The sequence below is a fragment of the Carex rostrata genome, chromosome 31 (assembly GCF_964058835.1).
Source record: "Carex rostrata chromosome 31, lpCarRost1.2, whole genome shotgun sequence".
NCBI classification, from domain to species: Eukaryota; Viridiplantae; Streptophyta; class Magnoliopsida; order Poales; family Cyperaceae; genus Carex; species Carex rostrata.
The window spans coordinates 1,464,726-1,488,525 of record NC_135948.1 but is presented as its reverse complement, the minus strand read 5'-3'; the positions used below and the strand labels follow the sequence as shown (position 1 = coordinate 1,488,525).

The window sequence follows — 23,800 nt, the reverse complement described above, 5'->3', positions numbered from 1 at the left end:
ACATTTGTTTAGATTCCAAATATAGCATGGTCAAACAGGCATGCCAAGAGAACTGATCAGTTTTGAGACTGCTTGTCATTAATTAGTTAGTTGTGAGTTTTTAGTGGGATTTTAATATGGTCAAAAATGTGTTTGTATCCACCTTTGTTTTGTGGTTTCTAGGGGAGTCTTTTTTAGAGTTTCTAGGAAGATAATTAAGTATATTTTGAGAGGATAAAAAGTAGTTGAAGTTGTATTAATGTTTAGGTGACTTTTGGAGGTCATTATAAGGCTATAAGAGAAGTCATGCTTATTTTGTAAAACAACTATTAAATATTTACGAATTTTATTGTTTGAGTTGAGTTTTATCTCCTCATATCCTCTGTTGGGTTGAACTTTGCTCCTCTTGAGTGATGTTTCGTTGAACTAGCTAGTGTCCTTGTGAATCTCCATGGCTGGACCATGTCATTTGGTATGAGAGCTCAAGGTTGAAGATGGTGCACGTGAAACACGCAACCGGCCTGAGTATGAAGACCAAGACCGAAGAGATGTTGAGATGAATGAGTTGAGACAACACGTCCAACAACTCTTATGGCGTATTTGGCTAGTGGAGGCTGCCAATCGAAACCAAGACCACCGAATGAGGCATGGACCTTCGAGAAGCAACCCTTGTGAGAATCGCAATCACCGAATGAGGCACAGTTTTTCAACAAGAACAACTCGTGAAAGTCGAGATCGCCGACCGAGACACAAATCTGCGAGCTACACCAACATTTCTTGTCACCACCGCCTTCGTAACATCTCCAACAACAATGTTTGTCCTTCACCTCACCTCCAGCGGAGAAACAACCGTTTAAAAAACCTCAAGAGAAAAGTTTGTAAAAATTCTTTTTCTAGAAGTTCTCTTAACCCTTTTCCCTCACATTCTTTTTTTACCGAAATCTAATTTGAAAGTTAGAAAACAAATGAAAGAGCAAAAACCCAGTAGAAACAAAGTATTTTGTTCTCTTAAACTGTGTTCTCACAAACTTGACAAAAATGAGTCTTGTAAGAGGAGAACCCATAATATATATGCATAGTACCATAGACTCACTCTATAGATATTTAAATAGATTTACATGGACTCACTCTATAGATATTTAAATAGGTTTACATGAAAATGTCGATTGTCCAACATTAATTGCAGCGGGCAGAGATGGAGAAATTTCAAGAAAATTGCAGATAAAAGAGTAGTTTTATATCATTTCTTATTATATCTGTTGACAACCGTACGGCTGTACTCCGTTTGTACATCCTATTAAATTTGTGATTGGCCAGCTTGTGTTCACCAGCGTTGATCAGTTATATCCATTTCGGAGTAGCACACTGTTTTGACTTTTGACAGTCAAACCTCAGCTTAGATGCATTTATATATCTGTCGCTGATTAAAAATATGAGTTTATAATTAGTTGCAGCGCACTGTTTTGCAAAGTGCAACCTAATTTAGATATATATAGTATGTTTTTTATTACTTTGAATACAATGTCAGAATTTTTCTCTGTGTTTAAAGAAAACAATATAAAAGTTAGCATTTTAAAATTGGGAAAATTACCAACCCACTACCAAGCTTTCAAAAAAAAAAAAAAAAAGGAAAAATATCCGAGTAAGAATCAGAAATGTCCTTGTTGAATACTCATCGGTATGTTAGCTTGTGCACTATCTAATTAGCTGGCAAGGCATGATTAAAATTCAAATTTACATATTAAATGATTAAAATTCAAATTTGCATATTAAATGAAACAAATTCTGAGCTTATTATTTATTTATTTTTTTAGTAAGAAATAGGAGTCAATCTATTTTGAGCTTATTTTATATAAACAAAAATCTATAACAATAGGATAATAATGTGGACATAGTAAAGTGAATTTTGGCAACACAATACGAACTGATTCACACTCTTATAAGAGATCGTATGTTCAAAATCTAATTTTATCAATGGTGATGATTTTAAAAACTGACATATTCATGCGCATGATACAAAATACACGGAAGAATTTAAAGAGTAAATTCGTCAAACATTTTTATTTTATCTTCTTTTAGTGAGCAAATGGTTTTTCTATTATATTATTTGACCTGAAATTTTCTTATTAAAGAAGCCAGTTTGGGAGGGCAAAGACAAATAATTATCCTCATATCATATGATTTTAAAGAAATTGAATTTATTTAAAACCATAGGCGGAGGGAGAAGGGAAAACAAAGGCATATGACATGTTCCGTTCTTTCATTTTATGCCTTACATAGAATACAGTAGAAATAACCTCTCTGTTTTTTTTTGGTAAGTCATAAATTTTGCGGACATTTTGATGCCGTAATTTATTTATGCATTAATTTATTGTGTGCGGGGGTGCCTTGTATTAGTGTATAGATTTATTTGCACAAACACCCTTATCCCAATTGTACAATTGTAATTCATTAATTATTCAATCATCATTTTATTTCAATATTAATTATCAGATCATTTGCTTGACAGCTTGATAAACATGCACGCCATCTATATTAATGCTACGAGAGCTACAGAGCCAATATATTTGTACAAATATTTATACAAGGATAATACCGTTGAAGAACCAGTTATGTTGGTTTAACAGTTGAGATATGTATTTAATTAGAATCTTTGTTAGCTATATAAATAGGGAATCACATTCCCTTCTCTCTTTACACTCTCCAATCTCTCTTTCTCACTCTAAACTATGCTTGGTATTCTAGATTGACTCTCTAGCTAATTTCTCTCTCTCTCTGCTTTCTCACTTTAATTTATGGCTAGCAAATTCAGAAGCTAGCCTAATGTACAACCAAATTCCAAACAATAAGAAAAAAATTAGCACCGATTTTTAGATAAAAATCGGTTCTAAAAAAAATTAATGAACAATTCAATTGATATATAACACCGGTTATTTAACAAAACCGGTGTTGGATATAGCTTAATTATAACACAGGTTTTTATGAAGAAACCGGTTTAGCTTATAACATTTAGCACCGGTTTTTACGTACAAACCGGTGTTGTTTCATTACATTTAGCACCAGTTTTTATGTAAAAATCAGTGTTGCTTCATTACATTTAGCACCGGTTTTAAACCGGTGTTAATCAATCGATGGAATCAGCACCGGCCCAATCAACACCGGTTTGAAAACCAGTTTTAAATGTAAAAAAAACCGGTGCAGATTTGAAATTCTGTAGTAGTGTCCGTTGGCCTTCTCCTCCTTTTTGCAATAGATCCTAACATTAAACGTCCTGAAATTCATCTTTGCTGCCATGAACTTGATCCTCATCACAAGCCTACTCTACTTATTAATCAATGTAATCTCTTGCAAGCGCTAGTACGGGTGCCTACTTCAACTATATATAACTCCACCACAGGATGGAAGGATGTAAAATTTTACGGCGATACTACTATATACAACCACATCCTCTAGCTCACGGGTCCAAAAGATGAGTGCGGTTGGGCGACCGATAGCACATCCATTCCACTCGTGGATGGTGTCACTGGTGAACCTGCCAGCTTTCTCACACATTTCTCCCTTTTTTATCAACGGATCATTATTGCTCGGCCATGGCTTCGCCTTTTTCCTGTCTCCTAATTTAATGTATGGCCAAGTTCCTCTTGCAGCGGCGACCTCGGCCTCTTTCCTGAACATGACTACACGGGTAGTTCTCAAAATCAGGTGGTGGCTGTGGAGTTTGACACCCATAAGGACGCGTGGGATCCTCATTTTTATCACGTTGGGATTGATGTATACAATATTTATTCCGTTGTTGTCCATAAGTACTCTGAAGAGGTTATCATTGCAAATGTGGTACATGCATGGGTCAGTTACAGTGCCGGTGAACAAATGCTGAACGTGTCTTTGAACTTTCAGGTGATTCAGAATCACCTGGTGATCCTATATATCCTCCCCTATAAATTAAATTTGACCCAAGTACTTCCAACTACAGTGACGGTAGGTTTCTCAGCTGCCAACTATTATAAGGATTACAATGAATTGCATCAGATCCTTTCCTGGGAGTTCAACTCCACCTTTGGTTCCAACCCAATTCCTCCACCACAAAAGCCAAAATCTGGCCCGCAAGTCTACATAGTTGCATTGTGCACTATTGCGGTCATGGTGGTTTTAGGGGGAACTGGTTTGGTTCTTGTGTGGCTAAAGAACTCTCTGATCAAGAAAAGAGAAGACCGCCCTGAGTTACCAGAAAAGTACAGTTACAAGGAGTTGGTAGTAGCTACTTCAAATTTTGCAGAAAAGAACAAGCTCGGTGAAGGCGGTTTTGGTCCCGTGTTTAAGGGATACTTGAGAGACAGTTGTGATGAAGTGGCTGTTAAACACCTTAAACAAGGATCAACCCAAGGATCAAAGGAGTTGAAATCAGAAGTCGAAATTCTGAGCAACCTAAGGCATCCGAATCTAGTAGAGTTCTTCGGTTGGAGTGAAGAAAATGGTCAACTCTTATTGGTATACAAGTACATGCCAAATGGAAGCCGTTAAGCCACTTTTCGATAAGCATCGTTTGTTGTTGTGGACTAAAAGGTATGAGATTGTCCTCGAGCTGACCGATCCTCTATGCTATCTGCAAATTGACAACGAATGCAACAAGGAAGTTGTTCACAGAGACATCAAACCTGAAAACGTGCTATTAGATTCCTCCTTGCATGCTAAGCTGAGTAATTTTGGACTGGTGAGGCTTGTGCATCACGGCCTTAACGCAAAAACAACAAGTGCAGCTGGGTCCTGGGGATATGTGGCTCCGGAATTAATCACTGACGACGGCAAAAGCAAACCGAACATGCAATCTGATATCTACAGCTTTGGCATAGTCCTACTAGAAATAGCATGCGGAAGAAGACCAATTGATCTAGACTTGACACGGTTTGTCTGGGAGCATTACGAGAGGAAAGAACTCCTCAAAGTTGCTGATGAAAGACTAAAAGCTGAGTATATATAGTGTGAAAGAAATCGAGCGTGTATTGTTTGTGGGCCGGGCTTTGGTGCGCTCATCCAGTCGCCTCCGATCGACCGGATATTGGATTAGCACGGAAAGCTCTCAAGTTTCAGGAGTGTAAAACGTTTGTTTTCTGAAGGAGTGATTGGAAGGAGGTCAACAACAGAGTTGTCTAGCACTACCGGAACCTCCATGTGGTCGTCTGAGGAGGTGTAGCTTAGATTCAACTAAGAGAGGACTACAAATGAAAGTGATTGTTTTTACCTAATTTTATTTATAATTTGTTCTTACATACAAGGACTGTATGTTATTGTTGTGATTTATTTCAGTGTGTTTGTGAATCTGTCCGGTGTGCCGCGTTGTATTTAATTTTTTTGTTGTGTGTGGAACATATAAATATGTGGTCATACTCATGCATCTATTGAAATTTAATTTATTCTATACCATTAAAACAATACACTTGTACCTGTTATAATATATGTAGTCCCTTTACATTACATCCAGTAATTCTTTTCGGAGATTTTTAATCAAAATTTGACATGATAGTTTGAATGGTATAGTTTAGATCTTTTACATTTCATATATGTTTCACCTTAATTATATCACATGTGATTTGAAATTCAATGGTAAAAAAATTGACAGTACTAAAAATGGCATGAAATTTAATTTTTAGGTTATCTAAATGTATTCAATAATACCAAAAAATTTACTTTAAATTTTCAAATATTCATTTTTTGTAAAAAATATTATCAAAATTATCAAAATAAATTAAATGATCTCTACTCGTAATAAAATTTATATATCCTAGTTACAAATTACAATCTACAAGGGGAGCTCGATTTTACTAAATACTACTTTTGCTGTATGATCTTTCACACTACTCACTACTGTATCAAAAAGCGAAAAGAAGGATGGCAAAATAGTCTCAGTAAAGCATCTTAGGCTTAGCATATAATAATTTAATTTATTCTATTGCATGACTTCTACACATACACAGAATAAAAAACAATACAAAATCCTATTGCTATTGGACCTATCTTCATTGCTCTGAAAATGTATCTGATACACACAAGTACAAATTGTTGATCTACCAAAATTTATTATATCAATTTTCTCATCTTTAATTAATTGAAGATTTTTGTAGGCACTACGTACCTAGACAGCTGCTCTATCCTCTATTGTGTTATCAGATCTTGATTTTCTAATGTTTCCATGACGTACATCTTGACTTTTCCCCCAAAGGAAAAGATACAACCCTCCAATAATCACTATTGTACCTAAAATACTGCAATTTCAGGAACAGAAAAAAAATGTTATGTGTTTTTCAATGTAAATTTATCTTTGTATACCTTAGGCTTAGCATATAACAAATGCAAGGTTTTCTCAAAAAAAAACAAAAACAAATGCAAGGTTTTCTCAAAAAAAACAAAAACAAATGCAAGTCCATCTTATAGAGCATATATTCCATTTGAATCTGTGTACTTGCAGTTGGAATACAAAAAATTATATTCATATTTCCTAATAAGATACAAAAATTTGAAGAACTAAAATCTTTTCTTGAATATAATATTTACTTCTATGAGTAAAATATATAATTACTACGTATACATTAGCGGTATGGGAAACACATTTTAATATACTTGGTCTGAAACTTTTTTTTTTTCATATGTTAATTGGAGACACTTAGCAGCACCATAGAAAACTTGTCAGATAGTTCCTCCAAGATTTACAATATCAATCACATTAATATCTAATCAACTAGGATCAATCCGATGAATTAGATAATATTGTGTAATAGGAGCGGTTAGTAGAATAGGTACGTAGAAAACATTATAACAGCTAATTAATTAGCCTGCATAAATCCTTGTAAGCAATGTAATAATCAATCAATCAATGAAACTATCTTAATTTCTTTCAATTCAATATCAAATTCTAACATCATAATACTTATATATGATATCCACTGACCTTCCAATTGTGAGATCATCACCCAAGAAGAGAAAAGCTAAGAAAGTTGTGAAGATAAGTGACAGCGCATTGAACATAGGAGGATAGCTGGCTCCCCTCTTTTCAACAGCATACGAGTTCAAGCTATACTTGGCAGCAGTACTGAATGCACCCTGAAATTAGTTAGAAATAACATACATATTATATTATAGTGTCTTGTTGAAAGAGTTTACCATGAATTTAATGTTCTAAATTGTCCATCATTATGTACTGTATAAGCAATATCCTAATACGAATGCTGAAGTATATTATAAAAATTCTTTCAAAATTTACAAACTCATTAATTAAAATATTATTTTATTCATTATTTTATTAAGTAATATTGTCAAATATGCATTTCTATGTACCTAAACAAATATTTTTTTTGAAAATTAGAATTGGTTATTGAATATACATCGTATAATTATGAGTGTTGCTTTTATCAGGGGCAGATTTAGGTTACTTCTGGTGGCTAAGCCAAATTAGCAATTTTTGTCTTTTATATTATATAATTTACACAAGTGTTAATACTCTATACTCATAAAAAAAAAATGCTACAATAACTTATTCAGACCCCCAATTCCATTTTTCTATTCTGCCTCTGCTTTTTATAGCATGAGCATCATGCTTATTGCATAAATGGAATGAAAAGCGCATGCATGTAAAAACACATCTTACAAATTATTCTAATGCGCCTTGAAATTGTGATCAGGTAGTGGCTTGAATTTTCATTGAACCGAAAATGCAAATTATTTTACCGAGTATATGATCGTGAGTAATTGTAGATCGTATCCTAAATGCCATGACTTTAAATCTCTCTTCAAAATTATCCCCACAACTCCAGTTTGAATGCCACCAAGCAAGCAAGTCATCATTGATGACCAATACTTGTAGGGGTATACTTTCAGAACTTTGGACTGTCCTACAGTAAAAAAATATTTACTTAAATTCAACCCATGTTCAAAACAAAATTCTACTGCAATTAAAAAAAGATATAATAATGGAATGATCAGTGCCCATTTCATGATTTTATAATTATTACACTTGCCAACTATATATTTCATTCGTCATATATACATAAATGAAGTCTACAAAATATTAATTAAAAAGATTGTCAAATAATCACACTATAAAAAAGTATCATTGTTCCAAATTTACCTGAAGTAGATACCAGCAAGCGAAAGCAAAGCAACTTCCTACTAGTAACAAAGTACCGCGCAATTGATTTTCATTAGACACAGATTTATGCACTACTTCTTGGTGTTCTCTGATAATAGCATGCCAATGAAATACTTTGCCCTTGTATAGAGTTACAAGAAATGTCCCTCCGAAACAACCTAGAGTGCCTAAAATTCTCATGTTTCCTAGCAGACTGCAAAGCCCTAATTTTTCCATCCTAAGAAAAATAATTGGGGTTAGTTAGTTTGCAATGTGTAGGTGGTGTAGAGCACCGGTAATATACAAATATACAAGTAATAGATATACAGATACTATATATTAATATATGGATATGTATTCTAAAAAAAAAAAAATTGTGACCATATATAGAGAATTGATTAAAGTATGCACTTCAGTTGAAAATGGAAACATGTATTAATATCTTAGTCTAACTTCCTATGAGTCTAAGTACCAAGTACAATATTTTTTGAAAAAAAATTAAAGTTTGTTATTATATAATAAAGGAATATCTTCACTTTTAGGGCGTGTTCGGCAGACGGACAGGAATAAGAATAGGAATAGGAATGGGATTGCAAAAATTTTGAACTAAATTTTACTGTTCACGTGGGAAAAAAAAATTCAGTCCGAGTACAGTAAAATCCGAACACGCCCTTAGTCATTGTTTTTACTGCATATGCAGATTTTAATGCAGAAGTATATATGCAGTTTTACTATGAGTTATTAAAATATGGTTTGTGTCTTTTATTACACTCCTATTAGTCATGGGTTCAAGCCTCCCCTAGAACAATATTTATATGGGACATTTTTTGATTTGGGAGCAACCGCAGGGACCGCATATTTGGCCTGCATATCCACATATACGGACGACATGTCCGCATATGCGTATATTCGCATATGCGGACATGGAATTCTTAATGTGGCTGCCAACTGCATATAGTTATGCGATCACATTTAAAAACGCTGCTTTTAGTACATGGTGGTGTTTATCTTTAAATTTTTATACATGTGGTTTTTTGCTTCATATGCATGTACCGAAGGAACAAGCATTATGTAGATTGTATTTTGATGAGTCATTCCGAAGAATTAGTTTAATTCGTAGGGGATTAATAATAAAAATCAGTATATTAATTAATTAACATGGTAATTCGCTTATCAAAATTATTATTATTATTATGGTTTTTGGTTCCTCTGTTTTGTAATACGTGTTTCCATATGAGAAGAATTAAACTTCAAACTTAGGGATTTTCTCACCATATAGTTAGATAATTACCTGAAAATAAGAGCAAGAATATATGTCGCAATCGGGATTATATTCAAGAAAATAACAGAATAAGAAGAGGTTGTGTCATAGAGACCATAGTAATATAAGCCCATCGGAATTGCATATCTGCACAAAAGGAGAAGCGATGAATTAAATTCTAGATATAAATGAATTACCAAAAGGCATTATGAAATTGAGCAAAATAAAAATAATATATTGAGTTGATCAATACAGTACTGATAATAATATTGTTACAAATATATTGATTAGTTAATAATTTTCTCTGACTAGTTAGAAATTTAACAAATTATCATTCTATTTTATGCAACCTCCGGTAGACCTCTAACAAAACTCCGGTGAACTTTTGACAATTTTCGATGAATTTCTAGCAATATATAATTGAATTAGTAACCCGACGTAATACAAACATGAGTATGAAATTTGAAATTTTGGGCAAACTAAAAAGTTAACCCTAGCAATGTAAGCTGAAATAAGAGAATGTCGTAATTTCAACAATAAGCACCACTAAAAGTTTATCGAAACACTATAAAAGTTTGCCTGATTACTTTAAGCATGTTGGGGTTAGTTTGTCGCTTGTTTAGATTTCATGACTTTAGTCACATTAGAATATTTTCTCTATGGCTTAATTTTAACTTACCATGGCATTGTCAAAAGTTCACTGCAGCATCATCAGAAATCTACCAGAGACTCGTCAAGTTTGCTGGATCGCTGTTGGAGGTTTGTCGGAGGTTATGTAAAGTTTATTAAGGAACATAATTATTTATGGTGTTGACTATACAAACAAAGTATGAATAATCAAACTACTTGATAATGATGTAATAATTCTAATAAATAATAATTGTAATAATAATAACAACAACAACAACAACAATAATAACAATAATAATAATAATGTTTTTATATGACATTTCTCATTATAGATCTGAATTTTATTTTAATTATGAGTCCTTGTTTCTGTCAACCATCTTGTCTGGTTAATACACTCAAAGAGGTTACATAGAAAACATAGAAAGATGTCAACTTCTCCATTTGAAATTTCAGAAGTATGGGTTTGTTGTAATTTATTTATTTATTATTTTTTTTTTCATTGAGGACCTTCTTGGTAGACTGTATGTGCTACCCTTTCATGAATAGTTTTGTATAGCGGGCCAATCCACATGTTTATTGCAAGCACCATGCTAGGCAACAGTAGAGGTGATCTCAGAAAGTACAAAAAAAAAAAAAAAAAAGAACGGATGTAATTTGACAGGTGGAATTGTCTTCTGGAATTGTGATGAAACTTTATATCTAGAACTAAAATCAAATCTATAATGCCTATAATTGTATTAAAAATCCCTCTAAATCTGTAAAGTTTCTAGCAAATTGACTCACCCAAGGATTGCATTCAACGAGATCCAGCAGCAGGACTTCAATTCCAACTTTTTCCACGCATCTCTACAATTAATTTTTCAACAAATTGTACAAGTAATCAGAATATATAGCAATCAGAAATTACCAGTATCATTAATTAACCATGTGATATGAGATCATGCATGCGGTGATTACTATACATGCATGCATGCAAAGGCAAACTTACCCCTCGAAGAAGAGAGCGAAAGGGAGAATGATAAGAGCACCAAAAAGACTTCGATGTGTGAGAAGTGCAAAGACGAACATGCCATCGCTGATAACTACCTTTGAGAGAAGTATCATGCCCGTTGTGAAAATCTGAACCAAAACCATGTATATGGCTGGTTTCCAACTCTCCAACCATCCTTCATTTTTGCCTTCACACATCGAGAGCAATCGCACATATTACGGAGGGATAGAGAGGAGAGAGAGAGAGAGAGATCCGTTTAACTGATTATATGCAATGGATGCCGAGCATGGGGAAGGAATAATACTTAACAGACGCGGCACAAGTGTCTCATTAATTGCATGTAATTAAGGCTTACAACAAATAAACCTATGTAGGATCCCCGTTCACATGTCACGGTGTAACCAAATTTAATTTATCGGCTATTTTAAGCAAACAAAATTAATGGTATAATTATATATAGGTAGTTCTGTACTTTTTTTCTAGGAAAGATTAGGCTCGAGTCCTCATTTTATTGATATTCTGTAGGTAATTTTGTTCCTAATCGAACTTAAACATAGTTTGTCTTATATTAGAATTGGGTTCAACTATTAATTAATTAAACATCAAGCAGTGGCGTGCTGATTTCTAATTCTGCCGTGTTTTTTGTGTCTTAATTAGCCTTCACAGTTGTAATCAGAATTACGAGATATATATATATATGAGTTAGGCTGGGGTGCTATGGATAGCATAGTGGCCTCTATGCTACGGCTCAATATTCGAGTTTTCAAAATCCAAACGGTCGATCCGAACTGTTCATTTTATTCTCTATATTAATATCCGCTTGGAGACCAAATTTTATAATTTTCTGAATTTTTTTACTATTTATTAAGCCACTTTGAAAATCGCTAATCCAACGGTTTTACTGTTTTGTGCAGTCACCGTTGGATCAACAATTTTGTAAAATACTTAATAAATAGTAAAACAATTCAGAAAAATGTAAAATTTGGTCTCCAAGCAGATATTAATATGGAGAATAAGATGAACGGTTCGGATCGACCGTTTGAATTTTGAAAACTCGAATATTGAGCCGTAGCATAGATGCCACTATGCTATCCATAGCACCCCAGCCTAACTCTATATATATATAGTCTGTGCACGTTTTTTTTTCTCATATATCATTTCCTGTTAAATATCACCATATATACCACATGCATTTGTTATTTGTTAACATCAAATGATGTCTACTCATACAAATGTAGACGTACGTACGTTCTTATTTTCTCAGTGAATTTTTTTATTTCTTTTTACCAATGGGTTGCGTTATGTTACCCGATTTCATTTAGGCAATCATATTCGAATATACGTATCCAAATACAGATACCGTGTCCGTTTGAAACTTGCATGATACCTATTTAAAGTGTACTTTATTATTTAAAATAGTTATTATTTTTATAGTCAATATATATATATATAGCCTTGGATACAAGCACGAAAAACCTTAAATGTAAATTTTATTAACTAGAGTTGAAAGCCGCGTCTTTAATTATGGCAGATTTTTGGAGAATTGGAGCCCACATTTCAAAACAAGAATATTCGTTCCGAGTACATATCAATATTACAATGCCACTTAAATTTTCATCATTTAAAATATGCTAGCTTGAGATATTTTCCTCTGTTCAAGAGTTTGAAAATTTGCGCATTAACCGAAATTAAGATGCTACTAATTAATTAAGAATTTTGTATGTTTGTAGTATATATGCTTTTCTAGAAAATCAAGAAATGAATAGACAACATAAATTGATGTGTATACAGTACCATGTACATTTTTTTTTGTGGACCATCGATCGGATCAATTAATATCCAGCGACTTGTTTAAAAAACTGCATGCAAAGAAATATCTGATGAATTAATATCCATCGATCGGATCAATTAATACATTTTTTTTCATCTGTAAATTAAATTTATTTCTTTTTAAAAAATATTGTAAGTCAGAAAATCTGATGAGATCCTTCTACGTTTCATCGTTTTTATAATTTGATATTTTTTTGAATGATTTTTTATTAACTCTATTTAATTTATTTAATTCTTATTGTAGTGAATTTAAATTAATATAAATAAAAAATTGAATATATATACATATTTTGATAACAAATAAGGATTTTTCATAGCTATTAATTCCTACGATATAATTGAACATCTATTTCAACATTTTTTAGGGGAATTTCACATATACCCCTCAAAAACATCAAAATTACGTATTTTTCCCTCTAAATTTTGAAATTACATATTTTCCCCTCTAAACTTGAAAAATTCACATATTTATCCATTTTATTGTCTTTTCTATTAAAACACATTCTAAATTTATAAAATCCTATTTTACCTTTTTGTTAAAAAAACATAAAACACCCATATGACACTAATTTGAATCTAAAGGTTTATCTACCGTCTGAATTGCTTTGAGATCTGTGCGCACTAGATTAGCACATATCTTGAAGCGAACAAACACAGAAATTGAAGCAATGTACACAGATCTTAATGCAATGCACACATATCAAAATTGCTTTGAGATTCGTGCGGACTAGATTAACACGAATCTTGAAGCGAACACGTAATAATCTTCACTACAAGAATAAAACACTTTTCGCGAGGATAAAAGAGTGACTTTTTGCGACGGAGTACCGTCATTGTTCAACTTTTTTTTCGCGACGGTACTTTTCGCGAGGGAGTACCGTCATAAATGCACTTTTTTCCTTGCAAAAAGTGTCCACTCTATTGTTGTGCTTATTGCAATGCGCGCTGATCGAACGGTAGAGAAACACTTCAGATTCAAATTTGAGTTCGATGGGGCGTTTTATACTTTTAATGAAGGGTAAAATAGGTATTTTATAAATTTAGAATGAGTTTTAATATAAAAGACAATTAAATGGGTAAATATGTGAATTATTGAACTTTAGAGGGGGAAATACGTAATTTTCAAATTTAGGGAGAGAAATACGTAATTTTGAAGGTTTTGAGGGTATACGTGAAATTCCCCCTTTTTTTATATAATTATCGCTGTACATATTTATTATTAGTATGAATTTTCGTAAAATAATTTGCAGGTTAATTTCAGTAAAATGTCATCGACATGTCCTTAATATAACCCGTAACTAGTACCGAATAAATAATTTATTATTCTATTCATAACGATATTTTCTACTTAATTTCTAGCTAAATATAGTGCATATGTATTTACTCCATAAATCAGATTGATTACGATATTTTCCAACCCGGTATTTCAAAAAGTACTTTCTTTTAGGAGGTATATATCTCAAGTAGTACTGAAGTACCTTTCGACGCAAGTCTATTTGTTAGGATCTTTTCCCGATCACTTGCCAGCTAAGAAACTTCCTGTATATAATATATATACGTATCTGATAACCAACTTATGGGCGAGTTTTTTTAAAATATTCAAATTTATAAATATTTTATTATAAATAACCATATTTTTGTCAAAATTTTATTTTTGCCCAAACCGTACAGATTATTTACGGTTTCAATTAAAAATTCAAACCGTAAATATTCCTTACGGTTTGAATTTTTTTTTATTTAAAAATTCGGACCGTATATAATATTTACGGTTTGAATTTTTTTTTTTTAGCCCAACTTTGCACCTCTGGTTAACATATCAAAACACCTTCAAAAATCATGAAAATTTACTGACATGTATTCTTGACTTCATAGAATAAGATTGTGAAGTTTCATACAAAATCTTAAAACAGATCGTGAGATATCGACTCTCAAAAATTGCCCAAACTGCTGAAGGAGTGCTTCTAAGTCCAACTTTGCACCTCTGATTAACATATCAAAACACCTTCAAAAATCATGAAAATTTACCGACATGCATTCTTAACTTCATAGGACAAGACTGTGAAGTTTCATACAATATCTCGAAACAGATCGTGAGATATTGGCTCCTAACTTTGTCAGGCCTTAAATTCGCCCCTGCCAGAAAGAGGCACTGTCACCGCTTACTTGCTTAGGTACCGTACGTACATGTTATATATTATCATACCAACTTATCGTTCGTGAATAAATAGATGAGGCGACGTAAGTTGTTTTTTCTCTCTCACAAATTATTTTTGAGAGCTTGATAATATATATACTCTAATGGGCTCTACTTGGATTTTGAAGATTATGATGGACATCTTACGGAGGGACATAAGTTTCATTCTAAAATTAAATAAATAATAATGTTGAAGTTTATAAAGAGTTCTCATTTTACAAAGAAAAAAAGCTCGAGCATACACCTATATTATAATGTGCGGACAAATTAAATATCATCTTAAAAGCATATATTAGTATGCACTTTTTCTTTTTCTTCTCTCTAGAAAGAGAGACTCACATATAGAGTCCGATTAATATGTTTTTATAAGTATTTCAGCTAAAATACTTATGAATTAAATTTTAAAATTCATATGTAGAACATCGACCTACAAAATTATGAATTAAATTTTTTTTTTCAAAATTTTGAAAATTTGTTTTAAAAAATGTGCATAAATATAACTATTTTTATCAAGACCTGTATATTTATCGTAAGAGTTGTCTTGAGCAGAAGCACCAATATCTTTTAGAAAAGGAAACATTCCTTTCAAGTTCTTTTCAGGCCTATTGATTTGTCTGCGTTATTTTCCTGAGCATTCCCAATTCAATTGTGTAATAACTCCTCTGGACTAAAATATAGACCACTTTACAAGTAATCAGGCTTTACAATTTTTGTACACTGTACAGTTATGGACTAACATTGAAGAACACTTAAAGGCCTAAATTTAATACCAACCTGAGCCGAGTGGGCTAAAATGGGGGGAAATGAAAAGAAGCCTTAGTCAGTTTACATCACAATTCATTATGTAATATAACTTTGGCGATTGGCGATGAATACATATCCTCTGCATTAACGCTGAGTTAACTTTGTCGGTCCGATCTAATTTTGAGCCAATTCGGCCCATATCTACAACGCACCTTTGATATTTAGTGCAGATTTAAATCGGAAGGTCTAGATTAATTCAAACGGTGCGTTAATGCAGAAGATACAAATTCATTGGCGATTTTCCCCATTTTTTTCCGAATTTTTTCGGTTACCATCTCAAAATTTCGTAATTCGCACTTTACTACTTTTTGGACCAAATTTTAAAAACTAGCACATGTGCAAACTATTTTTTCTGTTCTATTTCGGTTAACAATTCAGTTAAGAAAAAGACATTTGGTGTGTATACTCAGTATGCGCATCATAAAGCACAGACTGAATTGAATCTAGTCTGTGCATGTGGCAACTTTTGAATTTTGATAAAAAACAATAATAAAGGACAAATTATAGAATTTTGAGATGGTAACTAAATTTTTTGGCATGTTCTCTGTCTTTCATCAGGACCCAGTAGTAATATTAAAAGTAAGTAAATATAAAGTCACTTTAAAGAAGTGGTATTTGATAGTAATAAAATAATGTTGAATAAAAAAAAACTAAACTATCCTAGAGCAATATTAGAAAATTAAAATATATCAAAGTTAACTGGTCTTTAAAACTAATGCTATTAAATGCAGTTGCTATGCGGTATGCGGAAGGCCACCGCATACCGCATATATAGATTTTTATGCTAGTATATATATCTGGATTTTAAAATAAGAATATATATGTATGTATGTATGTATGTATGTGTATGTGTATGAGTGTGTGCGTCTATATATATATAGAGAGAGAGAGAGATGGGCTATGGTGCATTGCAATGCATGAACTCTTTTATGTATTGCACTTAAAATCATGGATTTAAAGTCCAAACGACCGATCCGAACCGTTCATCTTGTTCTTCATATTAATATGTGCTTGGAGACCAAATTTTACATTTTTTGGAATTTTTTTACTATTTATTAAGCAATTTTGAAAGTCGCTGATCTGATGGTCCAGAAAATTTTACTGTTTTTTACTGTTGACAGCAAAACAGCAATTTTCAAAAATGCTTAATAAATAGTAAAAAAAATTCCAAAAAATGTAAAATTTGGTCTCCAAGCACATTTCTATATGGATTAAACATCTAACGGTTCGGATCGGTCGTTTGGACTTTAAATCCGTGATTATAGTGCAATGCATAAGGGGGTTCATGCATTGCAATGAACCATAGCCCATCTCTCTCTCTCTCTCTCTCTCTCTCTATATATATATATATATATATGGATGGGCTACACTACTCCATGGAGTAAAATGAGTTGGTGCTCCACACCGTCATATTTTTATTTTGAAAATTCAAACGACCGATCCGAACCGTTAGATGTGATCTCCATATTGAAATGTGCTTGGAGACCAAATTTTACATTTTTTGGAATTTGTTTACCATTTATTAAGTATTTTTGAAAATTGCTGATCCAATGGTCCAGAAAATTTTACTGTTTTTTACTGTTCACAGCAAAACAGAAATTTTGAAAAATGCTTAATAAATAGTAAAAAAATTCCAAAAAATGTAAAATTTGGTCTCCAAGCACATTTCAATATGGAGATCACATCTAACGGTTCGGATCGGTCATTTGAATTTTCAAAATGAAAATACGGCGTGGAGTACAAACGCGTTTTACTCCATGGAGTAGCGTAGCCCATCCCTATATATATATAGGGTCCGGTTAATTTGCTGCCGGCAGCATTTCAGCCCAAGGTGCTGCCGCCCCTTTTTTTATTTTGTGATGTCCAAATAACAAATCCAAACCGTTAGATGTTTAATCTATATTATAATCTATTTGGAGACCAAATTTTATATTTTTTTTGAATTTTTTTTTTACTATTTATTAAGATAGTTTGAAAACCGTTGTTTTCAGTAAATTTCTACAGCATTGAAATCAGCGGTTTTCAAACCAGCTTAATAAATAGAAAAAAATTCTAAAAAATATAAAATTTGGTCTCCAAGTAGATTATAATATAGATTAAACATCTAACGGTTTGGATTTGTTGTTTGGACATCACAAAATAAAAAAAGGCGGCGGCACCTCTGGCTAAAATGCTGCCGGCAGCATTTCTGCCCAAGGTGCTGCAACCCCTTTTTTATTTTGTGATGTCCAAACAACAAATCCAAACCGTTAGATGTTTAATCTATATTATAATCTACTTGGAGCCCAAATTTTATATTTTTTGGAATTTTTTTATTATTTATTAAGCTAGTTTGAAAACCGCTTCAAAGTCCAAATGACCGATCCAAAGTCCAAATGACCGATCCAAAGTCCAATTTTTTGGAATTTTTTTATTATTTTTTGTGCATTGGACCATAAATCACCGATTCAAAGTCCAAATGACCGATCCAAACCGTTCATCTTGTTCTCCATATTAATATGTGCTTAGAGACCAAATTTTACATTTTTTTTGGAATTTTTTTACTATTTATTAAGCCACTTTGAAAATCTGAAAATCTAGGTGAACAGTAAAAAACAGTAAAAATTTCTGGACCACTGGATCAACGATTTTCAAAGTGGCTTAATAAATAGTAAAACAATTCCAAAAAATGTAAAATTTGGTCTCCAAACACATATTAATATGAAGAACAAGATGAACGGTTTGAATCGGTCATTTGGATTTTGAATCGGTGATTTATGATCCAATGCACAAGGGTGCCCATGCATTACAATGCATCGTAGCCCATCTCTATCTATAAATATGCAGTAATATGCGGTAGTATTTGATACCATACAAATAAATATGTGATAATATGCAGCTAAATATACAGTAATAATATGCAAAACCACATATATTTACCGCATACATATTTTTATACAGATTATAACCGAATAAGCATATGTGGCCATATAAACCGCATTTTATTACATTGCTTAAAACACTTTTGTTTGATAACTTAATTAAAACACATTAAAATATTTGACTTGTCATTGTACTTCTTTCTCAAGCCTAGGATGAAGTATTGATGTCACTGCCTACGCATTTTTCTTTGAAAAAATATTGATGTCACGACCGACGTCATATTCTACTTTAGGTTTTAATCTAGAAGTCTTAGACTCCTAGTTGAGAAAACTAGCACTTTGTAGTGGGATTGTTTTCGTTCCGTTCCTTTTTATTTTGACAAACTGCTCATGACAAAAAACAACAACAAAATGTGGCAAGTTCTCTGCCATTTATCTTTTCTTCTGTTTTTTTTCGGAGAAGTAATTAACATCGTCTTATAGTTAATTGTGTAGATTAAAAAAAATTCTTGTATTAATTGTAAAATAACATATATTGAATAATAATTAAAAAAAATATGAGGCTTTAATATACTAAAGAAAATTATGAATAGTCGTTATTAGTTATGTATAAAAGGAATACTAACCCATCAAACCCACCTAAATCAATCCAATTATTTGTCAAATTGTGATGTCATAAGAGCCCGAAATTTATTTAGTTATCAATTTAATATTTTAAAATTCTGACATAATTATTGATTTCTTAAAATTTAAAAATGTTACCACAAATACAGCACTAATCTGTGAAAGGGTCATGGGCGGAATCAATCTACGCACATCAATGGCAATGCACGAATTTCAAAGAATGCAGGTGGTAACTAAAAAATATCGGAGTTTGAATATTAAATAACTGTTTTTTTTTATTTAATTGTAACTTTACCTTTAAAAATCCATCTTAATTCGACCAGTCAGAATATAAGAATTTTTAACAAGGTAATCTCAATATGTGATGAATTGTCTGAAGAAATGCCTGCCTGGCTAAGTGATTTTTTTGGTGTGGGAAAGCCAAGTGACATTTATAGCGCCTAATAGTTATTACCAATCTTATATGATTTTGCTTTTATTAATTCCCGGAAGTACCTGCGACATAGCATTATAGCCAGTTTTTCTTTTCAATGAATTTTGATATGGGAGATTCAAATGAATAATACCATACGAAAATCTAATTAAATCCAATCTAACTCAATCGGCTAGCGTTCATATTCTGGCTAAATTTATTAACCCGGTCGTTGTACACCCCTAGAAATATATCATTTTTTCAAAAATAATAAACCAAAACACCATTCAATAAACACTGGCTAAATTTATTAACCCGGTCGTTGTACACCTCTAGGCCCGAAATTTTTATATATACCATTTTTCAAAAATAATAAAAACCAAAACACCATTCTTTTTTGAAATTATTAAAAATGCCATGGTCGCTTCTAGGGAAAGCGGGCACCTTGCCCGTGGTCGCTGTCACACCCCGCGGCCACGGGTCGTAACAGTCCCCCGCCGTAAGCATACAACGCCGTGTATGCTTACAAGGCTACTCACATTTCAAACCAAACAACAAGCAATTCAAACAAGTTTCTAATATATATATCAGAGTACACAGTCTGGTCAGCATATAATACAACAAAAGTATCTCATCCGGATACCAACCACGAGGCCTACCCTAAATCTATACAACAAAAGATATCTAGGGTCATATACTGGTAAGCTACCAAGGCCTACTACTCTCGTGCCTCTCCGGAATCAGTCGCACCAATACCTGTAAAATAACGGGGAAGGTGGGGGTGAGAATAAATTCTCAGTGCGAATTTGCCACATTTGAATTATTGGACTTGCAATCAAACTCTATATTCAATAATGAAACCCAAACAACAACAATGCAAACAGTTATATAAGAAAACATAAATAACAGAATGCCACTACTCGACAACAGTTAATCAACCTGAAACACAGTTTACGGAATTTCCAAGATGAATCTCAAACACAACATATATTTTGGCTTAACTCGATTCCTAACTCAGTTCAGTAGGGCTTGTAGCAATTACAGATGTTCTTTCGAGCTGAACCTTTATCAAACCCACATCTGTAGGGTTACTGACACCTACAGATGGCCAACCAAGCTGGACCCTTTATCGGACACCCATCTGCAATTGCTGTTTGGCTTAACCATTTCCTAAGGTCCGGTTACAAGTCACCAATACAGGTCAACTTGACACATATGCAAACACACGGACTCAAAGTTACCTATACAGGTCAACTTTGCTAAATCTCAAGCAAATATATCTCAAGCCACACATATAGGTCAGTCTCGCAAATTCTACAGATCGACGCATAAGTCAGCAGCGTCACCTGAATCCAGCCACCTAAACAGGTCGGTCTGGCAAATTCTACAGATCGACGCATAAGTCAGCAGCGTCACCTGAATCCAGCCACCTAAACAGGTCGGTCTGGCAAATTCTACAGATCGACGCATAAGTCAGCAGCGTCACCTGAATCCAGCCACCTAAACAGGTCGGCCTGGCAAATTCATAAACACAGGTCAACGGATAGGTCACCGTTACCTTATCCAGCCACCTAAACAGGTCGGCCTGGCAGATTCATTCACAACAAGCACAATTCATAGAACTAAACAATTAATAACCATACCAACATGCCAATCAATCTTAACCGAACAATTCAAATCATTCTCATTTATGCAAGAATCCATATGCAGTACGAATTCCAAAATATGCAACAATTAATCATTCAACATGACAAACGAATAAACAGTTTAATTCCTGAAAACAAAGTATCAAACAAGTCCAAGAATCCCGCACCTTATTATGACGAGCGTACCGCTTAAGCTAAGGATCGGACGTCTCGTATGGTCTCGCAAGTTCTTGCTCGACCGAGCCTACACCTATATTATACGTATACTAGGTTTAACATTGGTTCAGGATCGAGGAGTTTAATCGAGTGGTGCTAGGGCTTATACCTTCCCTATTCAATTTCTATGTTTTTGGTATCAATTCGTTCGGTTCATTATTTCTTACCAAAATCCTCTAGGTCCTCGGGACCATACAACTCTCCATTTGGTGACCATCAATCACCGGTTCACTACCTTGGTTCTCGGTTCATTTCAATTTACCGTTTGGTTAACCCTAATTTGGTCAAAACCTCAAATCGGCTGTTAAATGTTCTAAAAATTCACGATCAGGAGGCAACCCTACCGATTACAAGTCTAATTGGTCGGGTTAAGCAAATCAAATCACGATTAGGCCAACTTTCAATTTTGGCACGAAACCCTAGAAATCAGATTTCATAAATCGGAAGAAATCGGGAAAAAGAATGACAAACAAACTAGTAAGAAGTGTAGAGGAACTAGTCCTCGAGCAATTCGAGCACAAATCTCGGGTTTAAAACGAGAATCCGAGAAATCGAGAAAATTCGAGGTTTCGAAAGTAAAAAGGAGAGAAAGAAATACCAAATAGAAGGGTTCTGAGAGATCCTCGGCTGCTTTCTCGGTTCCAAACTCGATTTCTCGCAACAATCGGGAGTCTGAACGAAACGGAAACTCACGGGATCTTTTCCTTCTCTCTTGGACGAATTTCACTTAGAAATGGGGAATGGTGGAAGAGAGAGAGAGAGAGAAGGTTTAATTTGGGTTTTAGGGTTAAAATTACCCTGAATGCGGATTAGCCAATCCGCACTGCGGGTTACCTAATCCGCACTCGAGACTTAGTCGGTTGTCAGCCGAATCCAGGAAAAGTCCGAGCCTACTGCGGATGAACCTGATCCGCACTGCGGTTCACCCTCATCCGCACTCACTACTTAGCCGATTTCAGGAAAATTCAGTGCAATACAGAAATTCATGAGTGCGGCTAAACTCATCCGCACTGCGGATCCCTCACCCGCACTCACTACTTAGCCGATTTCAGGAAAATTCATTGCAATACAGAAATTCATGAGTGCGGCTAAACTCATCCGCACTGCGGATCCCTCACCCGCACTCACTACTTAGTCAATTTTTTGGCAAAATTCCAGAAAAAGCCTGAGCCACTGCGGATGGCTTCCACCCGCACTGCGGTCAACCTAATCCGCACTGGGGCTATAAAATTCCGAAATCTCGAAATTTCGACGCGGTTTCAATTCACAATTGACTTACTTATTTAGGGGAACCTTAATTAAGGTTTAAACTTCCATTTTATTAACATGATTTATCGATTCTTTCTTTTAAATCATTCGAATTTAATTGTAAAAATTTCATAACGTAACATTTCTCCCCCCCTTAAAATAGAGTTCAGTCCTCTGAACTAAATTGCGTACCTTGGTTGTTGAATAGTTCCGGGTACTTCTCACGAATGGTTTCCTCATGTTCCCACGTTGCTTCCTTAGTCGAATGGCGTCCCCATTTGACCAGTACAAGCTTAATCGTTTTGCTCCGAAGTTGCTGTTCTTTTCGGTCCAATATCTGCATTGGCTCTTCTTGATAGGACAAGTCACCTTGGACATGCAGGTCCGAGTGATCAATGCAATGAGATGGATCTCGTACGTATCGGCGCAATTGTGACACATGAAACACCGGATGAACCCGGTCCAATGCTGGTGGCAATGCAAGCTCATATGCCACCGGTCCCATTCGCCTCAAAATCTGAAATGGTCCAATGTATCTAGGGCTTAACTTGCCTGATACGCCAAATCGGTGTACACCCCTGACGGGTGAAACTCGAAGCCACACATGATCCCCTTCTTGAAACTCCAACGGTCTTCTATGCACATCCGCATATTTCTTTTGTCGCTCCTGGGCCGACTTAAGCCGACTCAAAACGACTTTCGTCGTTTCAGCAATCTCTTCTAACATCTGAGGCCCGGTAGGTGAATACGTACCTGCGGGTCCCCACCACAGCGGTGTGCGACACTGCTGTCCTGTAAGTGCCTCTTGTGGTGACATTCCGATACTTGAATGGTAGCTATTGTTGTACGCAAACTCTACCAAGTACAAGTGGTTGATCCAAGATTCTCAGAAACTTAAAGCACAGGATCGAAGCATGTCCTCCAATGTTTGGATTGTTCGTTCGGATTGACCGTCGGTTTGCGAATGATGGGCTGTACTGAATCT

General features: G+C 34.2%; 2 protein-coding genes across 3 annotated transcripts; one reads left to right on the top strand and one right to left on the bottom strand.

Annotated features, from left to right (window-relative positions):
- The first annotated feature begins 570 nt into the window (after nt 1-570).
- LOC144547185 (L-type lectin-domain containing receptor kinase IX.1-like) lies at nt 571-4,957 on the top strand. The gene is made up of 3 exons (XM_078295773.1): nt 571-650; nt 3,627-4,475; nt 4,543-4,957. The coding sequence occupies exons 1-3, from the start codon at nt 571-573 to the stop codon at nt 4,955-4,957; spliced, it is 1,344 nt and encodes a 447-aa protein (XP_078151899.1).
- A 1,038-nt stretch (nt 4,958-5,995) lies between these two features.
- On the bottom strand, nt 5,996-11,177 carry LOC144547579 (WAT1-related protein At5g64700-like). 2 transcript variants are annotated; one of them, XM_078296253.1, is made up of 7 exons: nt 10,978-11,177; nt 10,773-10,835; nt 9,390-9,506; nt 8,099-8,336; nt 7,699-7,857; nt 6,923-7,074; nt 5,996-6,239 (listed from the first exon to the last, which is right to left on the bottom strand). In XM_078296253.1, the coding sequence occupies exons 1-7, from the start codon at nt 11,175-11,177 to the stop codon at nt 6,110-6,112; spliced, it is 1,059 nt and encodes a 352-aa protein (XP_078152379.1). In that variant the 3' UTR covers nt 5,996-6,109. The 2 variants fall into 2 exon arrangements, with proteins under 2 accessions (XP_078152379.1, XP_078152380.1); XM_078296254.1 differs by lacking the exon at nt 7,699-7,857.
- Nucleotides 11,178-23,800: the final 12,623 nt, after the last annotated feature.